The sequence below is a fragment of the Astatotilapia calliptera genome, chromosome 17 (assembly GCF_900246225.1).
Source record: "Astatotilapia calliptera chromosome 17, fAstCal1.2, whole genome shotgun sequence".
Classification (NCBI taxonomy): domain Eukaryota; kingdom Metazoa; phylum Chordata; class Actinopteri; order Cichliformes; family Cichlidae; genus Astatotilapia; species Astatotilapia calliptera.
This window is the reverse complement of record NC_039318.1, coordinates 16,631,306-16,658,913: the sequence shown is the minus strand read 5'-3', so window position 1 is coordinate 16,658,913 and position 27,608 is coordinate 16,631,306. Positions and strand designations below refer to the sequence as shown.

Here is a 27,608-nt window from a genome sequence, read left to right as displayed (position 1 = left end):
CGAGTGTTTTCTTTCGTGCAGTAGTGGAGGAGCCTCCGGGGAGGCTCTCAGCCTTCATCCAGACCCCTCCCACTGTCAGCCTCTGCTTGGCAGTCTCCCCGATCGGCTTCAAAGTTGGGGGCGTTTGTGCCTCCAAAGTCTCGGAGCTTTGAACTGAGAATGGGCTTCAGTCACAGAGGTACACTCACAGAACTGTAAAACAGACCTGACTCGCTAATTCTGCACTGATATCCAGATTTGTTATTGTGGCTGGGTACCCAGAGGCTCACCGACTAACTAACACTGACAGAGCGTCCCGACTGTCAAAGAAGTTCTTTGAAAGTGAAATGAATCTGCTGGGTGTCTGCAGGCAGCAAAGCAGTCAGGAAAATGAACAGCCTCAAAAGTGTGAGAGTGTTCTGTGAGGCGTCTCAGATAAACCTAAAATAATCTGGTTTAAACGCACGTGTCTGCTGCTTTAATTCAGACCGCTCTTTGGTCACATGCTGGTTTAGATATGGAGCTGATAGCTGAAGACGAGGCGCTCTCTGCAGAAGATCCTGAAAGGGGAGAGTCTGCAGATTTGAACTATATTTCTATTTTCTGTAATAGAACCAGAACAGTTTTTTAACGTCATGGAGGTTGCTGTATGATTAACCTTGCTGGGTTGTGGAAGCTGGTTAAGTTTCACTTGGATAAAGGTTGGTTTAAATGTCCTGGTAAACCATTAAAAACTGTCACCAGTTAATTAGATAATCATTCCAGCTTGCTGTGCTTTATTGGAGTGATCTGTATGAGAGGTGCATCTGAACTTTCTTATCTCCACACTTTGTGGAGGGGCACCAAGATTTTAGTGACCCTGAAGGTAACACCACCCAAGCAACTGCAACATGAAGCACAAAAACCTACAGTTCCTCTGTTCCACCAGCAGGGGCTCAAGTGGTGAGGCACTCCTCATAGACTCTCGTGTTAAAACTTTACAGCAGAAATAAACATGTTTACACTCTGGTACACAAACTGTTTTGGTCTCTGTAGCAAATTTAAAGGTTTTATTATAAGGGGTGTGGCCTATTTGACCTGACAGGCGGCTGTGGCTGCTAGCTGTCTGCTGGCCTTACCTGAGCTAAATCAGTCCCTGAACTGGACCTCTGGAGCGTGTTTGTGCTGTTGGAGCCTTTTGGAGCATTTTTAATCATGTGACCAATAATATGGCTGCTGTGAGGTTATTGTACTAGCAGACTGTCCAGGAAGGCGGAGCTCCAGTTGTAGGATTTTATTTGGCAGGTGTCTGTGTGATGCTCTCTTCGTCTGTGGATACAGTTCTTTCACCAACAGCTCAGCACTCCACCCTCCCATCCTACCATCCTCACTTCGGACTCCAAAACCCTATTTTGCAGCATCCAGAAAGCTAACATTAAGACTTTAAAACGTGCTAAACCACCCTGCAGCCATGCACTGTCGTGGACATGAACATATTTTTGAACAGTCTGATGTTCTCAGTTTTGTTTAGCAGCTTCTGGAGGACAAAGTGAACCTGAGACCTTTCTGATTATTCTTCCCACTCAGGCTGTAATTAGCTGGGTTTTTTTTTTTCCTTGCCATAAAATAATCTCTTCAAATGAACTCTCATAATCTCTTTTTGTAGATGTGGATTTGATTTGTGCTCAGCGTGCTGTTCAGTCGTCAACACCTCCTGCAGGTGTGGATTAACGTCTAATTCTGGCTGCTGGCATTTCAGAGAATAAATCGGCAAATCTGCCTTCATCACACGTGACAGTTCAGTTTGTTTCTTCGCCCTTTAAAGTGAAACAAAAGAAGGGGCTGTAACTTTGATGGAGCTGAGCATGAAAACACTCCATCCAGCGGCGAGCGGCTCCTTTCATCCTGCTGCAAATCCTCCCTGTGTTCGCTCATTACAGCTCAGCCGCTCTGCAAAGACGTTAAGTCAAAAGCGTGGAGAGAAAAGAGAGATGTGTCTGTCTGAGTCACTCACTAAAAATATCAGCCGCCGCTCTCCCTGCCGCCGTTACGCTGACCTGTGAGTCAGAGCTCCAGCTGGAAAGGTTCGGGGGAACCAGGTGATCTGACCGGAGAACACAATGTTTGTCAGGGGAGGCGTCAGAGCCGGCGGAGGGCAGGTGGATGAAAGGAGGAGCAGGAGGAGGCTCAGAACACTAACACTGCTTCAGCAGGCCGGAAACAAAATGGCTGCTGGAAGCAAGGATGGTTACAGGAAACTTGGGATAGTACAGAGACCCAGAAATACAAAAAGGCCTCACTCCACATGCTGCAGCAGGAGGTGGTTTGAGGTACTTTTTATGGCATTTATATCTCTGTGTGGGCATGTGACATCAGACCTCAGCGGCGCGGTTAGAGTCGAGTTTAAAGAAGGGCATCATCTGTAACATCCGTACTAGCAAAGAATAGAAATGATCCTGCTACCTGGTGTCCAATCAAACATGAGGTTAAATCCAACAAATCCACAAATTAAAAAGTCTAAATTTTCAGAAAATGATCTGATTTTCTGAGGTAGCGCTGTGCTCCTGGTGATGAATGCTACGGTAGCAACAGCAGCAGTTTCTAATCTAGCTGCTTGTCAACTTCAGTTTGGGATTTTAGAAAAGCATAAAACCTGTTTTGCTGTTAAACTAACCTTACAGGAAGGTGAGGCTGATAATGTTTCCTGTATCTCTCCAGCATTAACATTGTTGTTTTATATTTAGCTGCTAGCTGCTGCCTAAACAATAACTTAACTGTAACAGTAGCCAATTAACTTGACTAACAAGTTAAATGGTTACTGTTGCTGTGCTGCTATTTGTGTGTTCAGCTGCTAGTGAGGGGAGGGGCTGTGTGTCAGCTGGAGGATAATCATTTTTAGTTTCGGTTAGTATCCAAGTGTGAAGGCTGAAGGCTGTTTGGTCAGATGCTGCCTGCATCTCCCCCGTTATGTGAAAGACGTTTGGTGCAGATGTTTAGATGAACACATTATGTGGAATTTCTGGGATTGTGTTTGTGTGTGTTTGCAGTAAACACACAAAAAACAACTGTGACTAGTCCTGCTGTTCACAGATATTAATCTTTGTGATTTGCACTTTCCGTGGCTGCTTGTTTTCACTCGTTGCTCAGGTTTAGGGAAAACAAAAATCCTAAATTAGATTTGGTAGATAATGTCTGTAGTGTATCTTCAGTGCAGAATCTCTTGTGTTTTGAGAGTATATATCCTCCTTCAGGTCATCATGTGTTTACGTTTTTATGTGATGGTGACAGTTTATTCAGCTTCTGTCAGATACTTTTCCTCATAAATATCCTGCTGTTAGCTGCAGCCTGCGAGAAATGCCCCAAGGTAGAATACAGCTGAATCACTACGTGGATTTTATTGCTTTTTTTGTTCATTTAGTAAACAAAAATATGTTTTGTTCTTGAGTAAATGAAATCCCACTTTCCACAAATATTTTATTTATGTGAAAATCCTTGGGAAAAGTCAGAAACACAGACAAATCCCTGACTGTGTCTTTCATTTGGTACTAATTATATTGTGTTTCTCACAAATGTGGAATGTGAATAAGTTTGTGGTTTTATTTAACACCTTTTTTTTTCGGTACATTTAATGGCCAGTGGATACAGACAGCAAATATGAGGAAACTGGGAATGGGAACAAACAGGAATTAAACCTGAGACTTGCTACTTGTTGCAAACAGCATTGGTATCCATGTTGTACCCCCTTAAAGGCCTTGCAGTGTTTATTTTTTATCAAATACCCCCTAACAGCAGCTGTGTGGACACAGCAGAATTTACTGACCACACTGCGTTAATGGATGGAATTGTAATAAATTAGTTTACTTACTGGTCCAGAATTTCCCACCTGACAACATATTCTTGTTCCTCTTTAATGCAAAGAAGTTATTTCGATTTGATATGTCGCCCTAACTGCATACGTTTGCTCCTCTCGACTTGACCAACAGATCAAATGTCTGTAAATTGTGGAAAGCTTCTATGCCGATGACGCTGATGTTTATGTGTAAGTGAAGTTGACATGAAACCGAAAACAACCATCCACACTGATGTTAATCAGACCATCACTGTGGCATCTTTTGCTTTCTGTGGAGGTTTCTGATTGGCTTCTGTTGCGTCTGATTTTTATCCAGCTGGTTTTTTCAGAGCGGTGCTTCTGAGTAAGATGCTGTTGGACTAACACTTCTTCCCCGAGTCTCTTTTTCCTTATCGTCTGAGAGCACCCAGCATCTCAGCTTCTACTTCTGTGCCGGCTGCATATCGGCAGTGATTACTCTCTCTCTCTCTTGCTCTGTCTCTTTCTCCCTTTCTCCTCTTTCTGCTGTAGCCAGAAGATGGCATGGTTCGTATGCAGTCTCCTCACAAAGCAGAGATCAGGGCCGCCTTGCTATTAATAGCCCTGCCATGCCTTTAAATGTGTGTGTGTAAATAAAGTGCTGCTCACTGGGAGGGAACACAGCTGTACAAGCCGGCCTTGCTCTGGAAAATGGCGCACAGATGCAAACATAAAGCAACATGACAGCTTATTGCTGTGTAAGTGGCTGATGATGGTGATTAAAACTGAAAAGGAGGGATTTCCCACGTTGAGCCCAGATTTAAAGCTGCGAATGCGTCACCTTTCCTCTGCCAAGACCGTTTTCTGACAGATTCGCTAGGCTGCAGGGCGCCGTCTTCTTCACCTTCAGCACTGGACTCGGTTTAGCAGAAGCAGTGAGTGTTTCTGACCGGATAAAGAGCTGCATGCGAGGAATTAAAATGTGTTTGATGGGCCTTCAGAGGGAGAATAATATGTTTGCTTAATCACGCCTGAGTGTGAAAATGTGAAGGCAAGTTGCCTGGAAACTAAACAGGAAATGGTCGGCCAAAGAATAAAGGCAGGAGAGTTTCTTTGAATATTCACAGCGAAGGCCTCAGAAATGGCCTTGAATGCAGCCGTGTGCAACAACTGAGTCACAAAGTCAGGGTTTCATCGGGCTGTTGTGCTCTGGAGGGATCACTGCACTGAGTTTATTGGATTTCTTTTTTACAACAATCAAACTTTATTCTTGTGAAACTCGGTGGAGCCGTGAGGGTCGATGGTGTGAAGGCTTACAGATCTTTGAATGTGTACTCAACGTACACTTAACGCCTCAAAGAAGAAAGCCCTTTGACTGCTGGATACAGCTGCAATGTTTGCTTTGGATTAAAGAGACTCAACAGAAACAGATGAATCACATTATGCTTCATATCATTAAAAGAAAACTGAGATGAGTCAAGATCAAGTGTTAACTGTACCTCAATTGAAATTGGTTCATTATTTTATTTATGTTTTTACATTAAGAGAAAATGTTAAAAATTGGAAACATTAAATTTTTTTTTTCTGAAATCAAAGACCACATTTATATTGCATTTCATTTATAATTTCAAGTCAGACTTTATTTTCCACTTTTCTAATTATTATTAAATCCAAAATTAGCCAAGTTTTGGTCCCAAGCACAACATTGCTGACAAATGAAGAATGACCAAATGCTTGCAGTTCCTGTAATGTCCACTAGATCAAATATGCCACTGAAACTGGTCCCAAATAAACATTAAACAGGAACTGCAGCAATTCTGTCAAGCCACATCTAAAACCGATCTAAACCACCCAAACACAAATTTGCTCCCAAATTCAGTTTTTAATCCAACAAACCACCACCAAACCCAGCGCCCACTTTCAAAACAGCTTCAAGCCAAGCTCAAAACCTTTCCAGCAATTAGGTCCAACACTAAATGAGGTCTCAGACTACTCTAAATCTTTCCCTAAATTAGTCCAAAACCAAGTGTGAAGCTCAGTAAAACCAAGATTAAATGAATTCCAATATCTATATCCTAAAGCAGTTCAAATCTGGCTCAAAAATTCAATTTTAAACGAAATGACAAATTAGTCCAAATCACAGCCCAAAATTAGGCCAAAAGCATTTCAAATCCAAGTTCTAAACTATAAAAATGCTTATTGTGCTTGTTTTTTAACATCAGTAGTTTTCTAAGCTATAATTGAGGCCAACTCCAGTCAAACCACAATGATTTTGTTGCTCACATTTTACATTCTAAAAACCTTTTTGAAACATCTGGAGTTGGTGTTAAACTGATGGAATAACAGTCACATCTGAAGTCTGTAACAAACGTTTTTCTTTTTCCTGTGAATAACTGAAACAGAAACATCGAGGTTTAAATCCACTTCCCACAGCCCTGGTTTGGTCTTTTTGTGTCCAAACATTTAGACTATTAACTTATTTATTTATTTATTTATTTTTATATCGTGAGAGGTTCTTTGTGAGATGGGAACATTTAGTGCTGAAGGATTGAAACACTTCATGAGGTTTGTGTTTGTTTAAAGGCTGTTGAGGACAACCTTGAGATGAAGGGCGACCCGGTAGAAGAAGTGCTCTTGATGCGTGTCCGCTGAACTCCTGAATGAAAAATGACCGTTTTGATTTATTCATCTCTGTGTGAGTGCGAGCAGGGACGAGGATTTACAACCGTAGATGATCTGAGTGTCAGAACAGAGGGAAGAAAAAAGAGCAGAGAGCGAGGCCAGTTTGTCTTCTTCCTGCAGGAGAAAGACAAACTATCAGCTACTAAAACCCACAAACTGTTGATCAGAACAAGCCAAATAGAGTGTCAGGTGGAGCAGTTGGGGTTTGGGATTAAATTTAGTCAAAAGGGAGAGGTGGGGGCGTCCTTGCACTGGCAGTCAGGCACTAACAAAGAGCGCCGCATAATAAATGGGACTTTAATTTGTTTTTTCTCGACAAGGTCGCCATGAGTGATGGGTGAAAGGCAGCGATGGGATGTAGAGTTGGCCCGAAGAGGAGAAAAACACGAGCAGTTAAAGCCTCAGTTCAGCCACTAGAAACTGCATCCAAACAAAGCAAGTTTGGGTGGTTGTGGTTGGAGAAAGGAGGACTTGGTTTAAGATGTTGTTGGCTTCATGTGACAGGTTGATGAAGGTTATGGGTTGTTAGTGTTTAGAAGCACACCAAGCTTAATGTGAAAAATCTGTAGTTTGGCAGAAATCGAGTTTCTTCAATTTACTGATGTTGGGACACAGAGGAGAGTCACATGGTTAAAAAGACAGAGTCTTAAAGAGGAGTGTAGTGGCATGCTGTATGGCCAAAAGTAGGTACAGAAGATATGTTTGTGTGTTGCTGGATGCTAAAACTCAGTTTTTCTCTATGAAAATGACAAACCTATGAAAGAGGAGGAGGCGGCCATTTTTTCAGCCCTCTGCAGGTGTTTTAGGTGAAATGAGCTCAGTCCCCTCCTGAGAATCACTTCAGTGGCTCTTACAGACTTGTTTCAGTCCTCTGTGGGACTTTGTTGAGGCGCCGCGATGCGTCTTCTGTGCCCTCTGACATGCATTGTGTTTACATGGAGGCTGCCAGGCACCCCAGCTGCTCTGCAGGCAGGCCGGCGAATGGAAATGTGCTCAGAAAACTAATGAAAGCAGCAGAATGAGCTTATGTTTGTGCTGCGAGGAGAAGAAGAGGAGGAAGAAGAATCACTGCTCATGAGTTTCATTTTACAGGCTGACATTTTTGCTACCTCGGTGAATGTAGTCAAATTAATTTGCCATTATTGTGCTGGCTTATCAGACGTCGCAGAGACGTAAACAAAGATGCGGACAAACCGTGAAAAGCAATTAAAAATAAATGGGGTTTGGACAGAGAGGCCTCAGAGAAAGAGATAAAGGGAAGCAGAGCTGCTTTTGCTGCTGCAGTTTGTAGTTTTTGGTTGGAGCTGCTGTGGACTTTTTGGGCGCCGTCCTGAGGCGTCATCACACTAAACGGCTAAATTAACCCAATTATTTGGAGCAAGCTGAAGTGGCGCGGCTGCCTTCAGGCGCCCTGTTATTTGGGATGACTGTGTAAGTGCTCGTAGCCCTGGGTGTGTTTCTGTGAGGGTCAGCTGAATGCCTGCCTGCAGACTGATTACTGTGCGCCTTTGCTTAATGAAAAATAATGACCTGCTTGCCAGATTTTTCCTTCTTTGTTGGCTCTGTAATGTGACAAAAGCTTTTTCTCTACCTGAGTTTGTCTTCGTGGAAGAGGCAACTGTGGTCCTTAAACGAAAGCTAGTTTCCGTAGCAACATGCCAAATATAACAAGGCTTGTGCTTGCATGAAAATAAAGAGATGGCGACGCAGATGCTGTTTGCTGACTGAAGCAGGGCTGCAGGCCTGAGTGTCTCTGATGAAACTCGGGTCTATAAAACATGAAGGCATGAATGCTGATGCCCGGACGGTGCAGCAAACGCCTCACAGGGATGCAGTTTCTTCTTTTTCTGCTTTTTATCAGCTTTGAGGACGGCAACAGTAAACATATGGCCCTGTGCATAAGTATGAGGTGGTGGCAAGAGGACAAGCCGCAAACATTTAACCAGAGTCTGAAATAGCTATCTTCATCTATAAGCAGAACAATGAGTCCTTCTACAGATGGTTTGACACACAGTCCTGATCTGAGCATTGTGGAGTCAGTCTAGATCGCATCAAGAGATAGAAGATACCGAGCCAAATCCAATCTAAACCAAGCCCAAGATCAACCCAAAACCAAAACGGTCCAACAACCACACTAAGCCAAGTTCAGAGCCAATAATTAAAACTCAAAATAGTCCAAAACAAACACCAAATTCAGTCTTAATTGAAGTCCAAATCTGCCCAGAACCAATCCCACAATCAGTCTGAAACAAAGCCCAAAAATAAGGCCAATTCGGTTTTAAAGCAAGTCTAAAAACATTGTAAACAAAGCCCAAAAATGAACCAAAAGCCAAATCATACCAAGCTCAAATGAAGACCAAAACAAAGTACAAATCTGCTCTGAAAACTACTTAAAACCAAGTTATGATTTTGTGTAAAAAGGAATTAATTTTAATTTAATTGTAAGATGCATCCCCCAGTATAGATGAATAAACGAGCTTTAATTGTTTTTCATATTTGAGGTTGTTATGCACACAGCTCCCTGCTTGCTGTGCAGCCCTTCCTGTTTTACTGATTGATTTGACCTTTTGATAGTTTTTTTCTGCATCAGTCTAATGTCACGTAAACCCTAAAATTAGCTGCTGCTGCTGTTCTGCTGCTCCTGTACTCACATTTCCTCTAACAGCAGTTAAAGCTTTCTGGCTTCTAACGAGAAATTCTCTGAAAGACAAATCAGGAGGACTGAGATTGAGTCAGAAAATTGCTTACGAGTGTTCACAGTGAAAATTGGAAGCCTGTGGAACATTATGTACGGGAACATTACAGGGAAATGATCAAAGGCTGAAGGAATTGTTAGAAAACTGAACGTGGAGTACAAAAGCTTGATTTTAGTCAGAACCTTGTCCCACAGCTCAGGATGAAAATGCAGACTTTGAACCTGAAACACTGGAAGAGTTTTAAAAAGGGCGAGTCAGGATGTTCAGTGGATTCCAGGAACCATTTGGCTTGTTTTTGGACAGCTATTTTTGTTCTTCCTGTGGAGAGTAGCCAAACGTTTTGGGTTCAGTACCTGAAAATCAAAGAGAGCTTCTTTACTGCAGCCGCCATTTTACAGTGATTCTCAGCCAGCACAGAAGCACAGCAAAGAGGCAGAGAGCAGATTTTCTGATGCTGACAGGACTGAGGGAAACTTAATGATGTAATGCACCGGAGAAATGTGCAAGAGCTTTTGACTAAGAGGAGTGAATTACTTTATATTTGAAAGACGCACATCTTCTTTTCTCATGTTTCTGTTTTTCATGCATGAGAACAGCAGCAGCGTGTTGGGCAGAGAGGTGAGGCTGTAAATGTTACCGCTGCTGCTCAGGTACCTTTTACCCACAGTGCTTTCGATCTGCAGCTGCTCAAGGGCCTGCAGATAAGAGTTTGGCTGCTCAGAGCGGATTAAAGATTTGAAGGTGTAGCACTGTGCCGAGGAGGATGTTTCTTTCGCTCATGTCCATTACCAGGTCACACCATGTAAATTCTGATCTAAAGACGGTCAAGGTGAAGATGAAGTGAAAATGGGTTGAAACATGCTAATGTTTAGCAGGAGTGATTTAACAATAAACACTGAGTGCAAATCAGGCTCTGGCAAAGACTTTAGAACGCCGTGTGCCACATAAAATCGTTTCGAGGTCAGTAAACACAACCAGAATTCATACATAATGCACACGGGATTATAAGGGGCACTGTCGATTTTCAGAAAAATCAAAGGATTGATTTTAAGTGTGCCGTATTTCCCAAAAAACATGGTAATAATGAGGGTCAGCTAGCATGCTCTACCAAAAATAGTGCTTTGTTGTGTATCTGACGGACAAAAGCTAAACCAGTTCCACACCACTGAAGTTGCAGCATTTTTACAAACCAATTCTGGTTCATCCGTTTGATTCAACGATCCGCTTTCGCCCTTCTCATTCTCCGCCATGCTTTTTCTGCCATGTGCGCATGAAAACAAAGGCACTGCGCATGTGTGTTTACCCATATTCTATCGCGCTATTTCATTTTCTTATCGTTGCCCAACATTATACCGGTGTTACCATGAACGGTATAATATGGCCCAGCCCTAGGAAAACCCCTAAAACAGTCTAAATCAAGGAATCTTACTCACCAAAGAAACCATTGGACAAACATTTAAACACTATCATGGTGCAGCTGCTTATGTAATTCAGACTGAAAACTGGAGGTGGAAGACCAGAAGCAAAGTTTTTAAAAAGTTAAAGAAATCATTTGAAGATTATGAGGGTCAGCGCACCTTCGACTGATGAGGCTAGTTCACGATGTACGCTAAGTATTTTTTTTAAAAGATTTGTTTGTTGATCCTGGTCCTAATGAATCCTGCTTTAGATTCTACACGTGCTAATTGAAGGAGAAGCTTGTTTGCTTTCTGGGTATTTGTATTGTATTCTCTGCAGATTTAGACAAACTGTCTCATGGCATAAACAGTGAAGTGTTTGATCCCCTCCCTGCGGCACTTCATTCTTCAGAAATGTTTCAGGAAGCAGTGAACAGCACACATCCACTGATGTGTGGCAGTAACAGCATCCAGGTGTTTCTTCCTCCATCACAGATAACATGGTCAGCATGGTGTCCCTCCTCGGCGATGATGTACAGTTCAGTCTGTCGAAGCTGTAATGGATTTTGAGTCCCTACATGGCCGACTTCCCTCTCACATGTGCAGCAGCAGAGAGAAAAGACAATTTCATTTACCTGCTTCTAATGAAAAGGCAATTTGTTGTGTGATAGCATGAAGATGGAGTGGGACGCCGGCGTCGTCATCCCTGCAGGTTCGGAGGAGAAATGAATGGCAGTGTGTCATCTGCAGCTCCCAGAGGCAAACTGAGAGGCAACGCCACGTCTGCCGCTCCATAAACTCAATCAGTTTCTGTACAGCGACCTGCTGGACACCAGCTATCAACAGCCCCCTCTCAGCACTCGCGTCCGGGGTTTGATGCATGATGGCAAAAACTGGAAGCGGATGGAAACTATAGCAGCAGCTGAAAAGCAGAAAGATATTTTAAAAGCCTCCTGCTATGAGTGACCACTTAGACCCAGGTAAAATGCAGGCAGGATTCAGCGTCTTAATGGATTCTTTCTTTATTCTAATGTGCTCGAAGTTGTTCCACCTGCCATCTTTTTTGTTCATTTGAAAGGTAAAAGCCCAACAAGTGGTTTATTTTTTAGCCACATGCAGAGTTTATAGCACTATTTCAAACTGTTACTGCAGTGTTAAAAGCCAGCGCTTCCTTTTCCTTGTCCTTGGCCTGATGGGAATCTAAAACCTCAAAAAAGACCACATTGACTCATCTCTTTAAGTCAAACATGGACATGTTTTGCAGAGGGTAAAATCCATTTTGGACTTTATGGACTGTAACATGTCACGTCATTTGGTTGGCCTGGCATCACCTGATAAATGTTCAAATCCAAATGGCACCATCAGTGCCTCTGGACACAGCTGTGTAGACCTGCAAACAGATCAGTGACACCTGCAATGTAGTGCTGAGCACTGGCACTCTGCTGCACAGTCGTTGCATCAAACCCATCTCGGGTTAGATAAAAAAATGATAAAACAGCCGAGGCTGTGTAGAAATGTTTGAAACAAAATGGAACAGAAATAAAACCTCAACTCTCAGATTCATCTCATTTCTGGACATGAATGCCAAATCCAGTTCTTTCAGTCTTAGGCTGCTGTGATAGACAGCCTAATCTTTCACATAATATTGAGTTGAATTTCTTTATAATTTGAGCAATCTGAAGGAGGCCCTGGGTTGAGCCTTGGGGAACTCCAGCTGCAGTTTAAAACAGTTTATAAGTTGTGAAAAATCTTTCTATTTTTAGCTGATAAATAATCCCAAAAGACTGTAACTATATTTTAATAGTCTGAGTTAGGGGTGGGCGGTATAAACGGTATACGGTATAAACGATATAAATTTGGCCAACGGCAGAGATTTTGACCATACCGCTCTACCGCAATAGCACATGTTGATGGTGTCATTAAGCTGCGTCTGTTTTGGTTGGAAGCATTGCAGCGGCTGCAAACAACATCATCTGCAAATTATGCCGGGCGACAGTAATAGCAAAGAGACGAAGCAGTTTTGGAATATGGGGAAAGCCAAAAACTGCGCATTCTCCACTTCCGTACCATTGATTCATTAATACTGAATTCTCTCGCAGTAGATTATCTCAGTTGTTCTCCCAACTGAAGTTTGGTCCGTTTACAGCATCCTGCCATGCGATTGCATTTGTCCCTAACCACCAGGAATCCTCACGTTAACTTTTATCGAGTGGAAAAAAGTTAGTGTTCATCTTTCAGCTACACTGTGCTAATGGGGCGATCGTGGCTCAAGAGTTGGGAGTTCGCCTTGTGATCGGAAGGTTGCCGGTTCGAGCCCCGGCTTGGACAGTCTCGGTCGTTGTGTCCTTGGGCAAGACACTTCACCCGTTGCCTACTGGTGGTGGTCAGAGGGCCCGGTGGCGCCAGTGTCCGGCAGCCTCGCCTCTGTCAGTGCGCCCCAGGGTGGCTGTGGCTACAATGTAGCTTGCCATCACCAGTGTGTGAATGTGTGTGTGGATGGGTGGATGACTGGATATGTAAAGCGCTTTGGGGTCCTTAGGGACTAGTAAAGCGCTATATAAATACAGGCCATTTACCATTTAATGTTATGCTAACGTAGCTGTTTTTCTAGCGACACATAGCACATCATTATATACCAGCTAGCCCAACTTCAGTAACCCTACAAACGTCACTGCTGTTTAATTTTCACTGTTTTAATTTTCTGTCTTCATTTATGTTGTAAGTGATAGCAGAGCTATACGTTTTAATTTTTTCAGGAATCTCTCAGAACATGCTATATCATGTTTAGGTGAAAACTAGCGAGCTAACTTCTAACTCTGTTGAATTTAATGTTTTCGTGGGTGCCTGGATGTTAAACTTAATTGTTACACCTGGTAAAGCAGCAACGCTGATCATTTTATTAAAGATGAAATAATTTAGACAGTTTTTAACTCTCAGTGATGCCGCAGTGTTCGTTTGACTTTGGGACCTGAAGACGACAGAGTTTAGGACCCTGATTACTTCGCGAGGCTTCTGACTACAGCAGCTGTAATGCTCCGGCAGTCCATCAAGCTTTGCGCCTTCATAGCTTGCCAAAGTCTTACTAAAACATTTTTTGATGGATTTTTGAGCGCTGTTTACCACATAAAATCGGTTCGAGGTCAGTAAGCACAACCAGAATTCATACATAAGGCACACCGTCGATTTTAAGTGTGCCCTATAGTGTGTAAACTACGTTATACAGAATAAAAGAATATATCACAATATATATCGTTACCGCACATGCTTCAAATTATACCGTGATATGGATTTTAGGCCATATAGTCCAGCCCTAATCTGAGTAGTATTTGTACCTATGTGGCATCTTAGCTGAATAGGGAGATTCATAAATCCACTTTTAACTACCTTATTAAGACCTCAGTCACTCAGGCTTGTTGGTGATCTGGCAACCACTGGTTGCTGTCGGTAATGTATGCGCGGCTGCTGGAAGTTGCTAGATGAAATCGGTTGCAAAGGGTGCTGCCAATAACTTCCCTGTGATTGCTTTGGTTGCCAGCAGGTCACCACAGTTTGCATGAAAGATGCTAGCTTGTCTGCAAACTGGAAATGGAGAACGTTTACCTTCACCATAAAAGTCATGACTCATGGCTGCAAACAGCACATTTTAAAACAAAAACACTCTGGTGTCTGGTTTATGTCACACTTTTTGTTTCCTGATGGAGAATACACATTTTTCTGGTGACCTGAGTTTGCTGGGGTGGGGGGTGACTGAACAATCTCTAGGCCTGTGTGAGTCATTTAGCTGTTATCTAAGCAGAAAATAAGAAACCAAAGACATAATAATAACCTTTCAAAATTACAAGCTAGTTCTTCACATCTTCTCCACATTCCTCATATAAAAAAGCTTTAACACACACTTTGATAACAGGAACCCCAGGGGTGAGATTAATGTGCCTATTAGGAAAGTGAAGGCAATGCCATGACTGTTTTTCAGCTGTGAGAGGTTGTACTGGGAATGTCGGCTGATATAAAAGAACTCTGATTTTGTGTATTTATAACCTGTAAAACTAGTAAATAATGGGCTTTACTGGTTAGTCACAGCTTGGAGGGCCTTGCTGCTTTCCTCCCAGCACTGCTGTAAATATAAAATCTGATTTCTCTAAAACTTGTCAGAGCAGCTGGCAAATGGAGCTTCCAGGAGCTTCGATTAATTAACATGTAGAAACTGTGTCCACAGGCGTCCTCACTGAAGCTCCAGCAGTCATTTTCTGTAACTAAGTGGCTCTTTCTCCTGCTGGAGCTGCGAACATACGAAAGCCACGCCGCTAATTGAACACCGGCATGTCGGAGCATGTTTCAGCTTCATGCTGCAGTCAGCTGCTCCAGGGACAGGGCCCCCTTCATCACCTCCTCCTCGTCTCTGAGCCCCAGCCTCCTCACACCTCCTCTAGTCCTCAGATAGTTACCTACTGTCTCCTCTGATTGGCCTCTCCAACACCTCAGTCAGCATCGTGAATCCATCTTCGGGCTCGCCTGCCCGGGCCTGCTGCACTCCGAACGTGAGGAACATCTCCAGGTCTGCTTTTTTACAAAATCAGCTTCAGAGATTTGTGGGCTCATTCCGCCGTTCCATGAAGATCAGTGTGTGTTTTTTTTTCTCCCCCCGTCAACAAAAAGCTCAGAATTTAATTTTATCTGTGGACTTGAACATTTTATACTTTTTCTTTCTTTTGAAGTTTCTGGTTTTAATTTCACTGAGACTAACATGTACAGACTGTTTTACATCAGTTTAAAAACAAGTTTATTTACTTCATTAAATTAAAGTTAGTTTTGTATCGCTATCAAGGCCTCACTTTGCCTGATCTGGAACCTGCTAACATCAACCAGTTAATTAAGCACCCCTAAACGTACTGTTTGGTTAAATAGAACCTCTTTTTTACCTGTTTGTAACACTTTTAGAACCTAAAGGTATCGGTTATGTTAAGATACTTTAAATGTCACTACTATTATAGAGTCATTTAATCATGGCCATTGAAACAGTCACAGCTGTATAACTTCATACATTGTAAACCAGCTGCATTTGTCCGCGTGAGAAATTAAAGCCAGCATCACTAGAGCAGCGCTACCTCGTGCATCTCACCTTTAAACCACCAACTTTAACATCATTGTTGTCACCTGGTACCCGATAACCATGACAACGTTAAATCAGTCTTATTTTAGCATGACCAGCATTTATTCAGTGATGATTCAGGCATCGTGTTGCCCTCTGGGTTATTTGTGATTTTGGGTTTTGGATTGAACTGGACAGCAGGGCGCTGGGAAGAAGACGATAAGGCAGCGGGACAGGTGGCCATCATTTCCCACGAGGCTTTGCGGCGGCGGCTTTGAGAGATGAAGCCTGTCACAGTTAGCCAAACAGCGCTAATGCTCTCCCCAGAAAGCCTCCAAACGCTAACAGGAAAGCAGAGCCGGCTGTGTTTGTGTGCATTTTGAACAGATGCTCTGGCTGTAAATATGGGGGGTGAGGAGGAGGGGAGGAGGGGGTGCCATTTGTTTTCATTTTGTTGCATTCGGGGGGAGGAGGGAAGAAAACAGCCATTCAGATTCAGCGGGTCTTCTGAATGAGCCTGCAAACCAAATATTAGTGTGTGAGCACACACACACACACACACACACACACACACACACACACACACACACACACACACACACACACACACACACACACACAGCATTTTCATAGTATTTTGTTTTTTGGCCTTTCATGGAGAAACTGCAGCTTTGCAGTTTGTGCTGCTTGTTCATATTTTTGGGGGATGGTCTCGATCGTGTTTCTGAGCATCTCCTGCGCTGGATGAAGCTCTTATCTTTTTAAAGTGCTGCCGTTCTTTCTCCCTTGGTTTTTAGAGCAGTCTCTTCAGCTTTTTATGCGCTCTTCATATGTTCATGTGTCAAGTTTGTAAAAACTCTCAGTGTATCTACAGCCAGTGGGCTCACGGTGTCCTGGCGTTCTCAGCTGACTTCATGTGGATATGAAGCTGAGGATCAAGAACACAGCAGCAGATTAATTATTGACCCCCTGCTGTGGATGAGGTCAGAGGTTCTCTGTGCTGAAGTTTCCATTTTCAGCGCCATGTGATGGTGTTTGTCTCTGCCGTTCAGGACCCTCAACATAGACCCTCAACCTCTGTCTCCTTGTCCTAATGTGTTCATTTTAGCCTAACCACAGCTCTGTAGCTAGCCACCAGGTAGCACACTATTATAAGACAGCAAGCCTGACTTCACCAGCCCTCCAAACAACACTGTTGTTTAGTTTTTTACGCTTTGTTTTCTTCCAAAGTTACTCCACAGCGGTGTGTTTTAGAAATACTATTGTCAGAAGTATCTCTGCAGGTAAACGTCAGTTCACACAGGACCTTGTGAACACCCTGAGATGATGGACAATATGAAAAATATAACACAAGTGAACCATCCATGTCTGGTTTTGTTGCAGATAATGTGTGGTTATCTCTGGTGTTTGTGGGCGCGCCATGTTTTGAATGAACTAGACTGTCTTGATGCATAATAAAGATGGGTGAAGCCACCATGAAGTCACCTTTGCAACTTTAATAGGAGAGCCAGCGTTCAGCATGTACGCTGATGATACTGTTCTGTATATGGAAAATAATAACCATTGTGACATCACACATTGACTTTTGGACTCAACATTCAAAGGTCCACCTGCCACTCAAATAGGCCACACCCCTTATAAGGCAAACTTTAAGCCATAGTAGAATTGAAACAGGTGTGGTATGAAACAGTTATGAAGGGTACAGTTATCGATAAAGGATAAACCACTTTCTTTATCAGGCTGTAAACATGTTTAAGTTTTAACATGGGAGTCTATGGGGACTGACTTACTGTTGGAGCCTCTGCTGGAAGTCAGAGGAGGTGCAATTTGTGGTACCAGCTGATCAAACCTGCTCTCTGCTCTTTGTGCCTCTAACAAGTCAACAGAGGAAAGCATTTTAGGTGGTGTAGCATTAACCCCAGTAACAGTGGAGATCAAGCAGAAGCTCCGTCCTCTTGCTCTGCGCTAGTGCTGCTGTGGTGGTCAGGGTCGCCCTTGGCGACCACCCCTCTGCAGACTGAGTCTGGCTTCAGACGCAGCAGCAGTGAATGAGTTTGCGTTGTAAAGTGTAAACGAGGCAGACGTGGTGGGTCGTTGGGCTGTGCAGTGCGGTACTCTCTCTCTCTCTGACGTCCTCGCTGCAGCTGATTTGGAAACTATCAGCGCTCGGCTTGTAAATTTCCCCAGTGTGAAAAGCAATGCATACAGAATGAATCCGCCTCTATTTATCTATCTGACTATCCTCACACGCCTGTACACGCTTGCTGCGCGGCAGCCTAACGCCGGCCTACTGCGGGGAGGTAAAGAAATAAATAAAGCCTGTGCGCAGCTTCAGTTTTTCCGCTCGGCTCCCCAGACGTTTCTACACCTATCCGTTAGATTACAGATGACAAATAGACCCAGATCCTCCTCTGCCGACTGCGTCGGCCCAGCTGTGACGGCATTTCGTCCTCCTGAGGTTTCACCGGCGGCTGTTAGTGTTTGTTAAAGAGCGGGGCGGGTGAGGAGGGAGGAAGTTTGCAGCAGAGACACCAAAACCAGCCGCCGATAAATCATTTTGTTCCTCGATTAACCTCGAGGACCTCACTCTGCAGCTACTGCATGTTATTACAAGTGTTTTCCAGTTGAGTGCGTCTTCACTGATTTATGCAATATTTCATTTACAGTTTCTGAGTCGGCGCTCTGCAGCATCTCAGTTTGTGTGCAGGGACAAATCTCAGCGGAGAAAAAAATCACTTATTTAAACTGATTTCTTTTCTGTTTGAAAAATGTCTGTGAGTCCTTTTCATCGACCGAATATTTGTGTTTGTGAGACCCTCATCTATCAGCTCGTGTAGGTTTCTCTGACTCTGAGTCTGAGGTGAAGCTTCAGGCGTGGTCCATCAGCACATGTCAGTCACATCGAGTAGAAACATGACGGTTCAGCCTGCAGGTGGGGGGCAGGCTGACATAACATGGACTCATGTACTGTATTCAAGATCAAATCTGCTCCTTTATTTGCTTGTCTCTTTCATTTCCTGGGCTGTGTGTGTGGCCCTGGGCCCAGAACACCCATTGGATAGTCAGATTCAGGAGGAGGAGGAGGTGCTCTGATCGTGAGAAGAGTCTCTCTCACCAGCCTGATCAGGCTACCTGTAGGGAAAGAGGAGGCAAGAAGGGCCTGCTGCTAACCGGTTAGCAGCACCTAAAATGTTCATGAATAGTAAAAACGAACCAAGCTTCATCCTCTGATGCAGGTCTATGTTTTTAAGGTGGTTTTCAGAAAAATGTTTAATTTCTAACTGAGGTTTTGATTTTTTTTTTTTTTTTTTTTGGTCCATTTTAAATCAGTCGCCCGTCTGCCAGCATTCCTGCACTTTCATAGATGTGTCTGTGTTTGCTTCCTGTGTCTGAGTCACTCTGAGATTGAGCGGGTGATGATGACTTCAGTTTGTTGCAGAAAATCCCAGTTAACCTCGTTAACCAACCTCACAGCTGGTTTAATCTGCAGTTATTGGAACATAAGTTCTGACCTGGTTCTGTGAGAGGTTCATGTCGATATCTCGTGTGCTTCGGAAGCTCCTCAGGATCAAAACTGCTGTAAAAACGATTACAAGGCATCAACTTGTATTTTCAGCTATCAAGTGATAGCTGAAAATATTCACAATATGAAGATTAAATTCAGCGTGGCTTCATCAGATATAACAGTTACTGTCATCACTTCAAGATGCTTAGGTGTGCTTGTGTAAAGTCGTGAAAAATAATCTGACCTTTGACCTTTGCAAAGTTGTTTGAAATGACATGAAATCATAGTTCTACTCACGTTTCTTTCTCCTTTTTCTTTGCAGAATCAGACGTTGTGCAAAGGCCTCAATGAACTTCAGAACGGACAGGTAGGTCACATGATGGTGTCTCTAGAGGTGTGCATTCACCTGAACAAGCTCCTCCCACCTCCTCTCTCACTGCTCCTGCTGTAAGTCTGCTTCTTCACCCTGCGGCTCATCTTTGTCCTCTGAGGAGAAACCAGTGAAAATAAAAAGCTTCGGCCACATTTCACTGCCAGAGCTGCCGCAGGTGGAGCTGACTTCATGGATGATGTGGATGTGTCGGCGGTGGTTGGTTTGAAGTTGTGGTGTAGTGTAATTGGGCGGTGTGATCTGTGACGTGAGTCCGAGGGTCTCCGGGATGATGTCCTAACTTTCTCTGAAGTTTGTTGATTTTTCCTGCCATTGATAAAAGGCGACAGGAGCTGAAACACGGCCGTAACCGTTTCCTTTGTTGCGCTCGCCGGTGCCGGTGATGCTGAGCGTTTGTGACGGCAGCGAGATGGCTGAGGAATGTGAACAGGCTGAGAGGATGCTTCCAGAGAGCAGAGACAAAAGGAGGAGAGAATAAGAGCTGGAGATTCATTACACGTCAGTTTAATTTCAGAGCTGCGATTCATTACGCGCTGGAAGTCGATTTGGCCGCTCGTTGCGGCGGTTTCTGCAGGCCCTCCCATTTATTTGGTCTCTCAGAGGCGAGCAGGCGGACGAAAGAGAACAAACCTAATTAAGGCCAACCCTGTGATGGGTGGATAATTGTTGTGAGGCATCAGTGTGTGTAATTGAGGCTGAATTTGTTTTACAGGTTGTAAATGTGCGTTTTCTCCCTTTGGATGGTTACTGCAGGACTCGTACACATTTGAACGGTGTCCAATCACCGCCACAGGTGACCGTGGAAGGTCATTAAAGCAGTTTCTTGAAAACCTTCACTCAAGGGGCGCCCACAAAAAATAATCTGTGCTTTCTGCAGAAACACAAACACAGAGTTTACTCCAGCTATTTTTTTCTGTGGTTAAAGACTCTGATTGGCTCCCTCGGTCCTCCCCCAGCCAAATAAATGAAGAGTGCAGCGTGGAACACCTTCCCTTGTTACCTCCCCGAGGTATAATTAGACACAGCCAGAGAGGGAGATCAATTCTGAACATCATAATACGACTCAGAGTGAAGCTGTTAAATGATCCTCAGGAGACCTGCTGGAGCTGCTGCAGTGTTTAACAGCCAGCCAGCATCAAGGGAGGCCACGCTCGCTTAATTCCCTCCAAACAGAGACGAGGACGTGTGCCTCCGACCTCCAGTCACCTGTTTCATCTGCACACTCAACCACAGACTGTATACAAAAGATGGTCATAGACAGCGTGACATCACCCACTTATGTGGACTCCATTTTGAAGCTTCAGTGTTAACGTACAGGCTGCCATTTTATTATTTTTTTGGACAAGTGGGTGGAGTTATCAGCTTACGCTTGCTAACAGAAACTCCCAGTGCTCAGTAACCTGCAGTTCCTCAAACGGCCACTAGAAGCTCCAGCAGTGAGTCAGAATGTTTTTGTAACTCAGTATTTTAAGTTGTAACCTTAAAGTTTGCATCATTATTATATTATTATTATCTTTGTCACCTGGGCCATCCTTTTATACAGTTTATAATGCCATCTTTGAATACTAGAAAATAAAATCCTAGTTTCACATACATGTATAACCAGCACATATCACCCCCTGCTGGTGTATCCCTGTGCTGCACAGTACAGCATGATTTGCTTTCACAGTGCTGTGAGCTGTGAGCAGACAGGGAAAGTTTTCTGTTTTTCAACCTTACAAGTTGCGATTAATTACAATGAAATGACATTTATCATGATGTCGTCTTATTTTTAGATATTTCAACAATCTAAATATTTTCCGATGTTTCTGCAGCAAATCTACCAAATGTTCAAACTAGGTGTTTGTTCAGATTTAGTCTGGGGTAAGAGGGGATGAAAACCAGCCTGACTGTGAGGAGCTTGCTGAAAGGAAGCACCGGATCATTGATATACTCTGGTGTTAAACACAGAATTCACTCAAACGTGTCTCCAGTTTTAAAATATTGTTGTTTTTTTGTCGTTGTTTTTTTTAACTTTTTGCATTTAATGATTAAAAACCTCGAGTTAACATTGAAAGTGTTTAGAATAGATAAAAGCTCGTTTCTTGATAAAATATAATGCCCACACTCGGCCACATCACTCGGTAAAATTGCTTGGGCGCCGAAGGGTGAAGTGAGCCTTCTCCAGAAAGCTCTGATTGTTCCTTATTGGAGGCTTTTTATCGGACTTGGCAAAGCAGGCAGCCCCCTCTCCTTCTTCTTCTTCTTCCTTTTTTCTTGCCCCTCCGACTGTGACGGTGTTCAGGACTGTGTATTTGCTTTGGGTTGGCGGGTAAATGTTGACACGGTGGCTCTGAATGAAAGCTTTTCCTCGCTGCTGAGAGAACAGAGGACTTTTGGAAGGTAGTTTGAGGCCTCCCATCATCATTTTCTCCCCACACCTGTCCCACTCACGCTGCTGCCATCAGCTGAACTGGTTCTGACCTGCTCTTCCTGTCACTGCAGCCTCTCTGCAGACTCCATCGCGTCTCACAGATCTGCCTAAACTACTTCCCTCTCCGACTCAATCATTCGCTCCATCCAGCCCATTATGGCGCCTTTAACAAGCGGCCGAGCCACTGAAGCCCCCCCCCCCTTTTCCTGCTCATCCACAATCACTTCAAATTAGATTGGCGAGTCAATAGAAGAGTCAATATTTAATTTGCTCATAGCAGGTGGTGATTCAGGCGGAGACATGGAGGATCCACCTTGAGGACGCCATCCTTCACATGAAGTGCGACGAACTGATAAAATGTTCTGAAAGAGGGGGAAAAAAGGAAGTCATGTTTTTGCCTGGAGATGATACCTTACAAAGGCTTCAGGGGAGTCGACTGTAATTGCCTAATGTTGACTGTCAAGTAGGGCTGCCAGGATTAGTCGACTAGTCACGATTACGTCGACTATCAAAATCGTCGCTGACTTATTTAGTAGTCGATGCGTCATTTGAAGCTTTGTATGATCCCAAAAGAAGCAGGAATAAGTAGCAGGATTTAAGAGTTTAATAACGGACTGAAACAGAAGATGGCAGCACTGCATGTACAAGGATGCCAGCTGCCGTTAAACCCCGAAGAAGAAGAAGAAGCAACTCCGGTATCGTAGCCGTGTCCAAATTCAGGAACCGCATCCTCCTGTGCCTGCATTTGTAGGCCAATTACGTTACGATGAAGACTCCGACAAATGCGCCCTTCATTTCCCCAGATTTGAAGGATGGGTCGGGTGTATACTTCGTGGCCCAACCTATCCCAGAATTCATAGCGCAGCACAGCTCAGTTTCCAACAATGGCGGCAGCTAGTTAGTTTTAATATTACTCTTATTCACTGTTCCCTCTAAGTTGCGCGCGTGCACAATTGCGCACTGCTGGGACGGTCTCTGTGGACAGAAAAAGAATCAAACCTGAATTGAAATTAAAATCAATTTTTTGCAGTGTTAGTCAGTAAGTGACTGGCTGCTCCCGTATGGGATTAGAACGATGCCACCTTATCCCATAGTCCAGCCAATAATGCCATTCACATTCGTATATAGGGTTGCCAACGCCCTGAAAAATAAATAAGGGACACCTCGTGGCCAGGGCCGGGCGACCCAGTTGTCTTCACCCTTCCCAGTGTGGTGAATTTTCTAGCTCTTTTTTTGTGTGTGAAATTATTTTTTTAACCCTTTGACTTGAATTTGATTTAAGTAGATGCATATTCTATTCTTTGTGATATGAACACATGGGAAACAAATGATCATTTAGCCATTTATTTTTAGCTCAAAATGACAACATTAACACAGTAAAACAGGTCTCTTTCTTAAACAGAAGCCTGTCATGCTTAACTTTTGAGAATATAAGTAAATCTTTCTTTAAAAGAACTCTGTCCTGCTTAACTTAAATAGAAAACAATAGAAAGAAAAATATTCTTGTAACAGTGCACATTTAGTGCATTTAGTACAATTGGCTTCAGTTGAGGTATTATTTCAGCTTTTCTAATGCTAATCAGCTGCTCCTGTTTGTAAACCCGCTTGTTCCCATGATTACGCATCTTAACTCATCATCATTATTCATCTATGTATTACTTTTATGTATTAGTCATCAATTTGTTGTAATCATCTATCCTTGCAGTTGTTTATTACACAAAATAAATTATATTATCACACTTCTGGCCACATAGCGCTGATATTCACTGCACATGCCCATATTAACTTTTTCCAGCCAGGTGTTTTCCTTTTCCCATTCTTCCCTTTCTCTGAGGGGAACAAACATTGCTGCTCTAACGCTGGGCTCACACTGTGCGATTTTTGGCCCATTTTGAGACGATTTTTGAGTGATCGGACCGATTTTGGCCTTCATCGTGCATCGTGTAGTATACGTGGGGTAACGAGAAGTGATTAACACCTCACGACCAGCTCCCGATCATCAATCGCTCGTGAGGGTGTCACCACAGGCGCTCACACTGCTCACGCGCAAACGTAAACGTTGGTAAAAAAGACGTTGCAGCACGGCTGTGCAGCGTGTGATCTGGACACAAGCGATGGAGGCACAACTTTGGAAAGCTCATCCGAGCCTTTTCGATGTGGCATCACAAAATTATCACGACCACAACAACCGTGAAAATAGTTGGATTTACACTGCTGCTCAATCACAGCTGCCTGATAATGTTTTTCATTAGCAATTTAGCAAAGTTGATGGTGGTGGTGTGTCTGTGTGAGTGAAAGACAGAGAGAGCGAGCGACAGATTATCTGTTATAACCTTCATGTTATGGAGGCACAGTGTGAGCACTCAGGTCGCATCAGAGCATCGGGCGGTATAGTGTGAGAGTACATCGTGACATACGAACTTCTAACCCCTGCGAGTCAATCGTGCAGTTTGAGCAGGAGCTGAATATCGTGACTGAAAAAAATCGCACAGTGTCTGCCCAGCTTTAGGTGTACTGTCGTCCGAGACTTGCACCGCAGTGTCGGCGTTTGTTCCCCTGTTGGCCATGCTTCTTGTTGTGGTCATCTGTTGTCTTCCGGTATTTTCTCCGCAAGCGACCTTTCCTCGACCAATGAGATGAGCGGTAATCTGAATTGTCATACTCGAATTGTCATAAGTGTGGTGTCAGCTCATTGGTCACAAAGCAGGAGAGGGGCTGGGAATTATGTTTTCAAACAAAGCGTTAATTCCATAAACATTTATAGACTACTTTTGATTCTCACTGTATTACGGGACAAAGTGCGTCCCTTATTAGCTCAATACGGGACGTGTACTTTTGTTTCGAAATACGGGACGATTCCGTATTTTAAGGGACGGTTGGCAACCCTATTCGTATATAAGCAGCTAATCAACGTTGCTGACAGGCTATGACAGCATCCTTATGTGCCGACACCGGTGTTTTAGCTAGCAAAGGGGCGTGGCTGATGTGGAGAGAAGCCACGTTAATGACAACGTGGACAACCATTGGAGATGTGAGCAGGACAGACGGAACAATTGGCGGAAAAAGTGTGGACTTTATACCAGTTTTGAAATTGTGTTGATAGACCACGAAAACCAGAGTTATGATAAAAATATTTGCAATGTTTGGTTTTCTTCCTGAGCACTATTGTTGTTTATATTTACTGCGAAGAAATGGTAAAAACGGCGTTTTATAAGGAAAACGCTGGAAAGCCCTCTCAGCCTGTGAGGAAAAACAAAACCAAAAAGACCCCACCCTTTCCTATTGGTGGAAAAATGTACCATGTCAACCAATCAAAAAATGATTTGGCAACATGGCATTTAGTTGTTTAGGGAGGGGGGAAGTTTTAGGAGTGACGGCAGTTTTGAGATGTGAGAGATTTGCTACGTTTAGCGCAAATCTTGTGTTAGTGTGTAGTGTAGTCAATAGTTTTGTTGTGTGTGTCAGAACAATGAGGCGACTACTGAATGTTACAGGTGTTACAGGAGTGATACATCTCCTGTTGTCAGGCCTGCAGGTATCAGGCTGTTCTCCTTTATCTCATAGTGGACAGAAATTATTTTTTGGAGTGGCACAAATAATTTCAAATTTGATGCAGAACAGCTGATTGTTCTGTAAATAGTTTGAAACGTTTATTTTAAAAAATGCCTTGGCTGCATTTTTAGGTAAACAGCTGCAAAAAAACAGCTCTCTCCCAGACCACAGACTCATAATACAAGTCAGAGCTTTATAAAAAAAAAAAAAAAAAAAAGAAAGTTGTGTTTTCAAAATTGGAGTTCAAGTTATTTTTACTTCCAATAGTGTTAACATACTACACAGGTCATGAACAAGATTTCTTTTACATTTTCATTGTAAGTGGGCTAAATCAGTTAATTAAAAGTAGTGTAACATAAATGTAAACGCTGTAATTTGATTATTTTAATAAACCATGTAACTTGGATGGATTCGATGCTGGCGTGACCACAGTGCACACGTCTGATGTTGCTCACAGTGCTTCAAGGGACCACTCAGGAAGTTCGTGTGTTCGCTCAGACACATGAAAAATTAGAGGGAACATTGCTCTTATTACTTTTTCTGGGTCACAAAATAAAGGTTTAACATATTTTCAGGCGAGAATGAAGCTGTGTAAACTTCAAATATCTGCTCAGTTTATCAAGACACCACATATTTTTAAAAGCGCGCTGATGTTTTCAGAGACGTCTGTTACCCACTAGCTCGATAGCTAGCCGGGGTTAAAGGCTCACTAGAGCCGTGAGAGCACCGGACTCCCGGCAAATCGTTTTCAAACCCACCGCTGTCTTTCGCTACTCAGGTTAAATATATATGAGTCACTTAGATAACTTTAAAATGTTATTGTTTGGCTTTTTTTTTAGTATTTTATTTGTTCCTGAGTAAATCGGTTTGGCTGAGATTAAAGTTATAGTTTTTACACAGCTGAATAAACGTCAAGCAGACAGCTGATTATCAGAAGTGTGAGAATCTCGAGAATAAACTCCGGTGTCCTGTTATATTTTAGATAGCAAGGAGTTTATTAAACTTCACCAAAACAATCTGCAAATTTCATTAAAATTTAATAAACTATCATCCTGTCTTTATTTTTAGTTAGCACACACCTTAAACACTTAAAGCTGTAAGCTAATGATAGTTATATAATAGCAGGTGCTGCTGGTGCAATAAGCTGTACGTTTTACGTCCAGTGGATGCATGATCTGATTAGTCGACTAATCGCAAAAATAATCGGTGCAAGTCGACTATCAAAATAATTGTTTGTGGCAGCCCTACTGTCGAGTCACCTTTTTTGGAGCCTCAGTGAGGTTAGCTTCCATCGACTGTAGGGGTGATTTGCTTTTGGACTTAGTTTTACAGACAGTCGCCTCGCCTCGCCGTGGCGACCATCCTTCCTCGGGTACTACAGAACTCGCACACAGTGGTTGGCCAGTGGTCAGCCAGCGGGCTTCATTCAAACTGCTCAAGTGATGTCATATTTGCCTTTTACAAGCGGTAACCTGTAAAACAGCTTTAAGGCGTTATGACCTCCACAAGGAATTCTGACTTATATTTATAACTGATTCTTACATGTGTGGTGTGTGTTATCATCATATAGTAGGTAGAGTAAAATGAAGAGTAAGTAAAGAGTTAAAATAATGTGTCACATTTGACCTCTGACCTCTCCCTCAAGGTCAATAGATTTATCTGAAGGTGAAGGTGATAACAAAGCTACATAGAACTGTTTAAAAGTGTTTTTAATGTTTGTACTGACAACACATGGGCATATAGAGAATCGCATATAATAATAGGTTAGAGTCACATTTGACCTTTGACCTTTTCACGTCTGCCTTTCTTTTAAGTCAACACCAAAATGTGTTACATCTTTAAAGCCAGTGTTGTCCAGAGAAAGGGAAATAAACTGTAGTGTAACATTATATAATAATATCTGGTATTTACAAATCAATATCTCTTATGCAGGACTTACTCCTACATGTCTGTGTAATCAAAGTAAACATCTGTCATGTACTCTTAACTAGTTTTTCCTGTACTACTAAAACTTCTTAGAGTACATTTAAAAGAACAGCTGCTTTGCTGTAGCTTAGCGCTCTCTTCTTGGTTTTGACTGGTTTAAACTGAACTCTGTTTGGTCTTGTAGTGACCTT

The 27,608-nt window shown here is 43.0% G+C and overlaps 1 protein-coding gene across 3 annotated transcripts in view; it reads left to right on the top strand.

Annotated features, from left to right (window-relative positions):
• Positions 1-27,608, top strand: part of phf21b (PHD finger protein 21B) — a 91,337-nt gene that overhangs the window by 25,725 nt on the left and 38,004 nt on the right. For all 3 annotated transcript variants that reach the window (XM_026146625.1, XM_026146624.1, XM_026146623.1), the window contains exon 2: positions 19,458-19,502. In XM_026146625.1, coding sequence (XP_026002410.1) covers positions 19,458-19,502 — 45 coding nt within the window. The remainder of the gene's footprint in view (positions 1-19,457; positions 19,503-27,608) is intronic.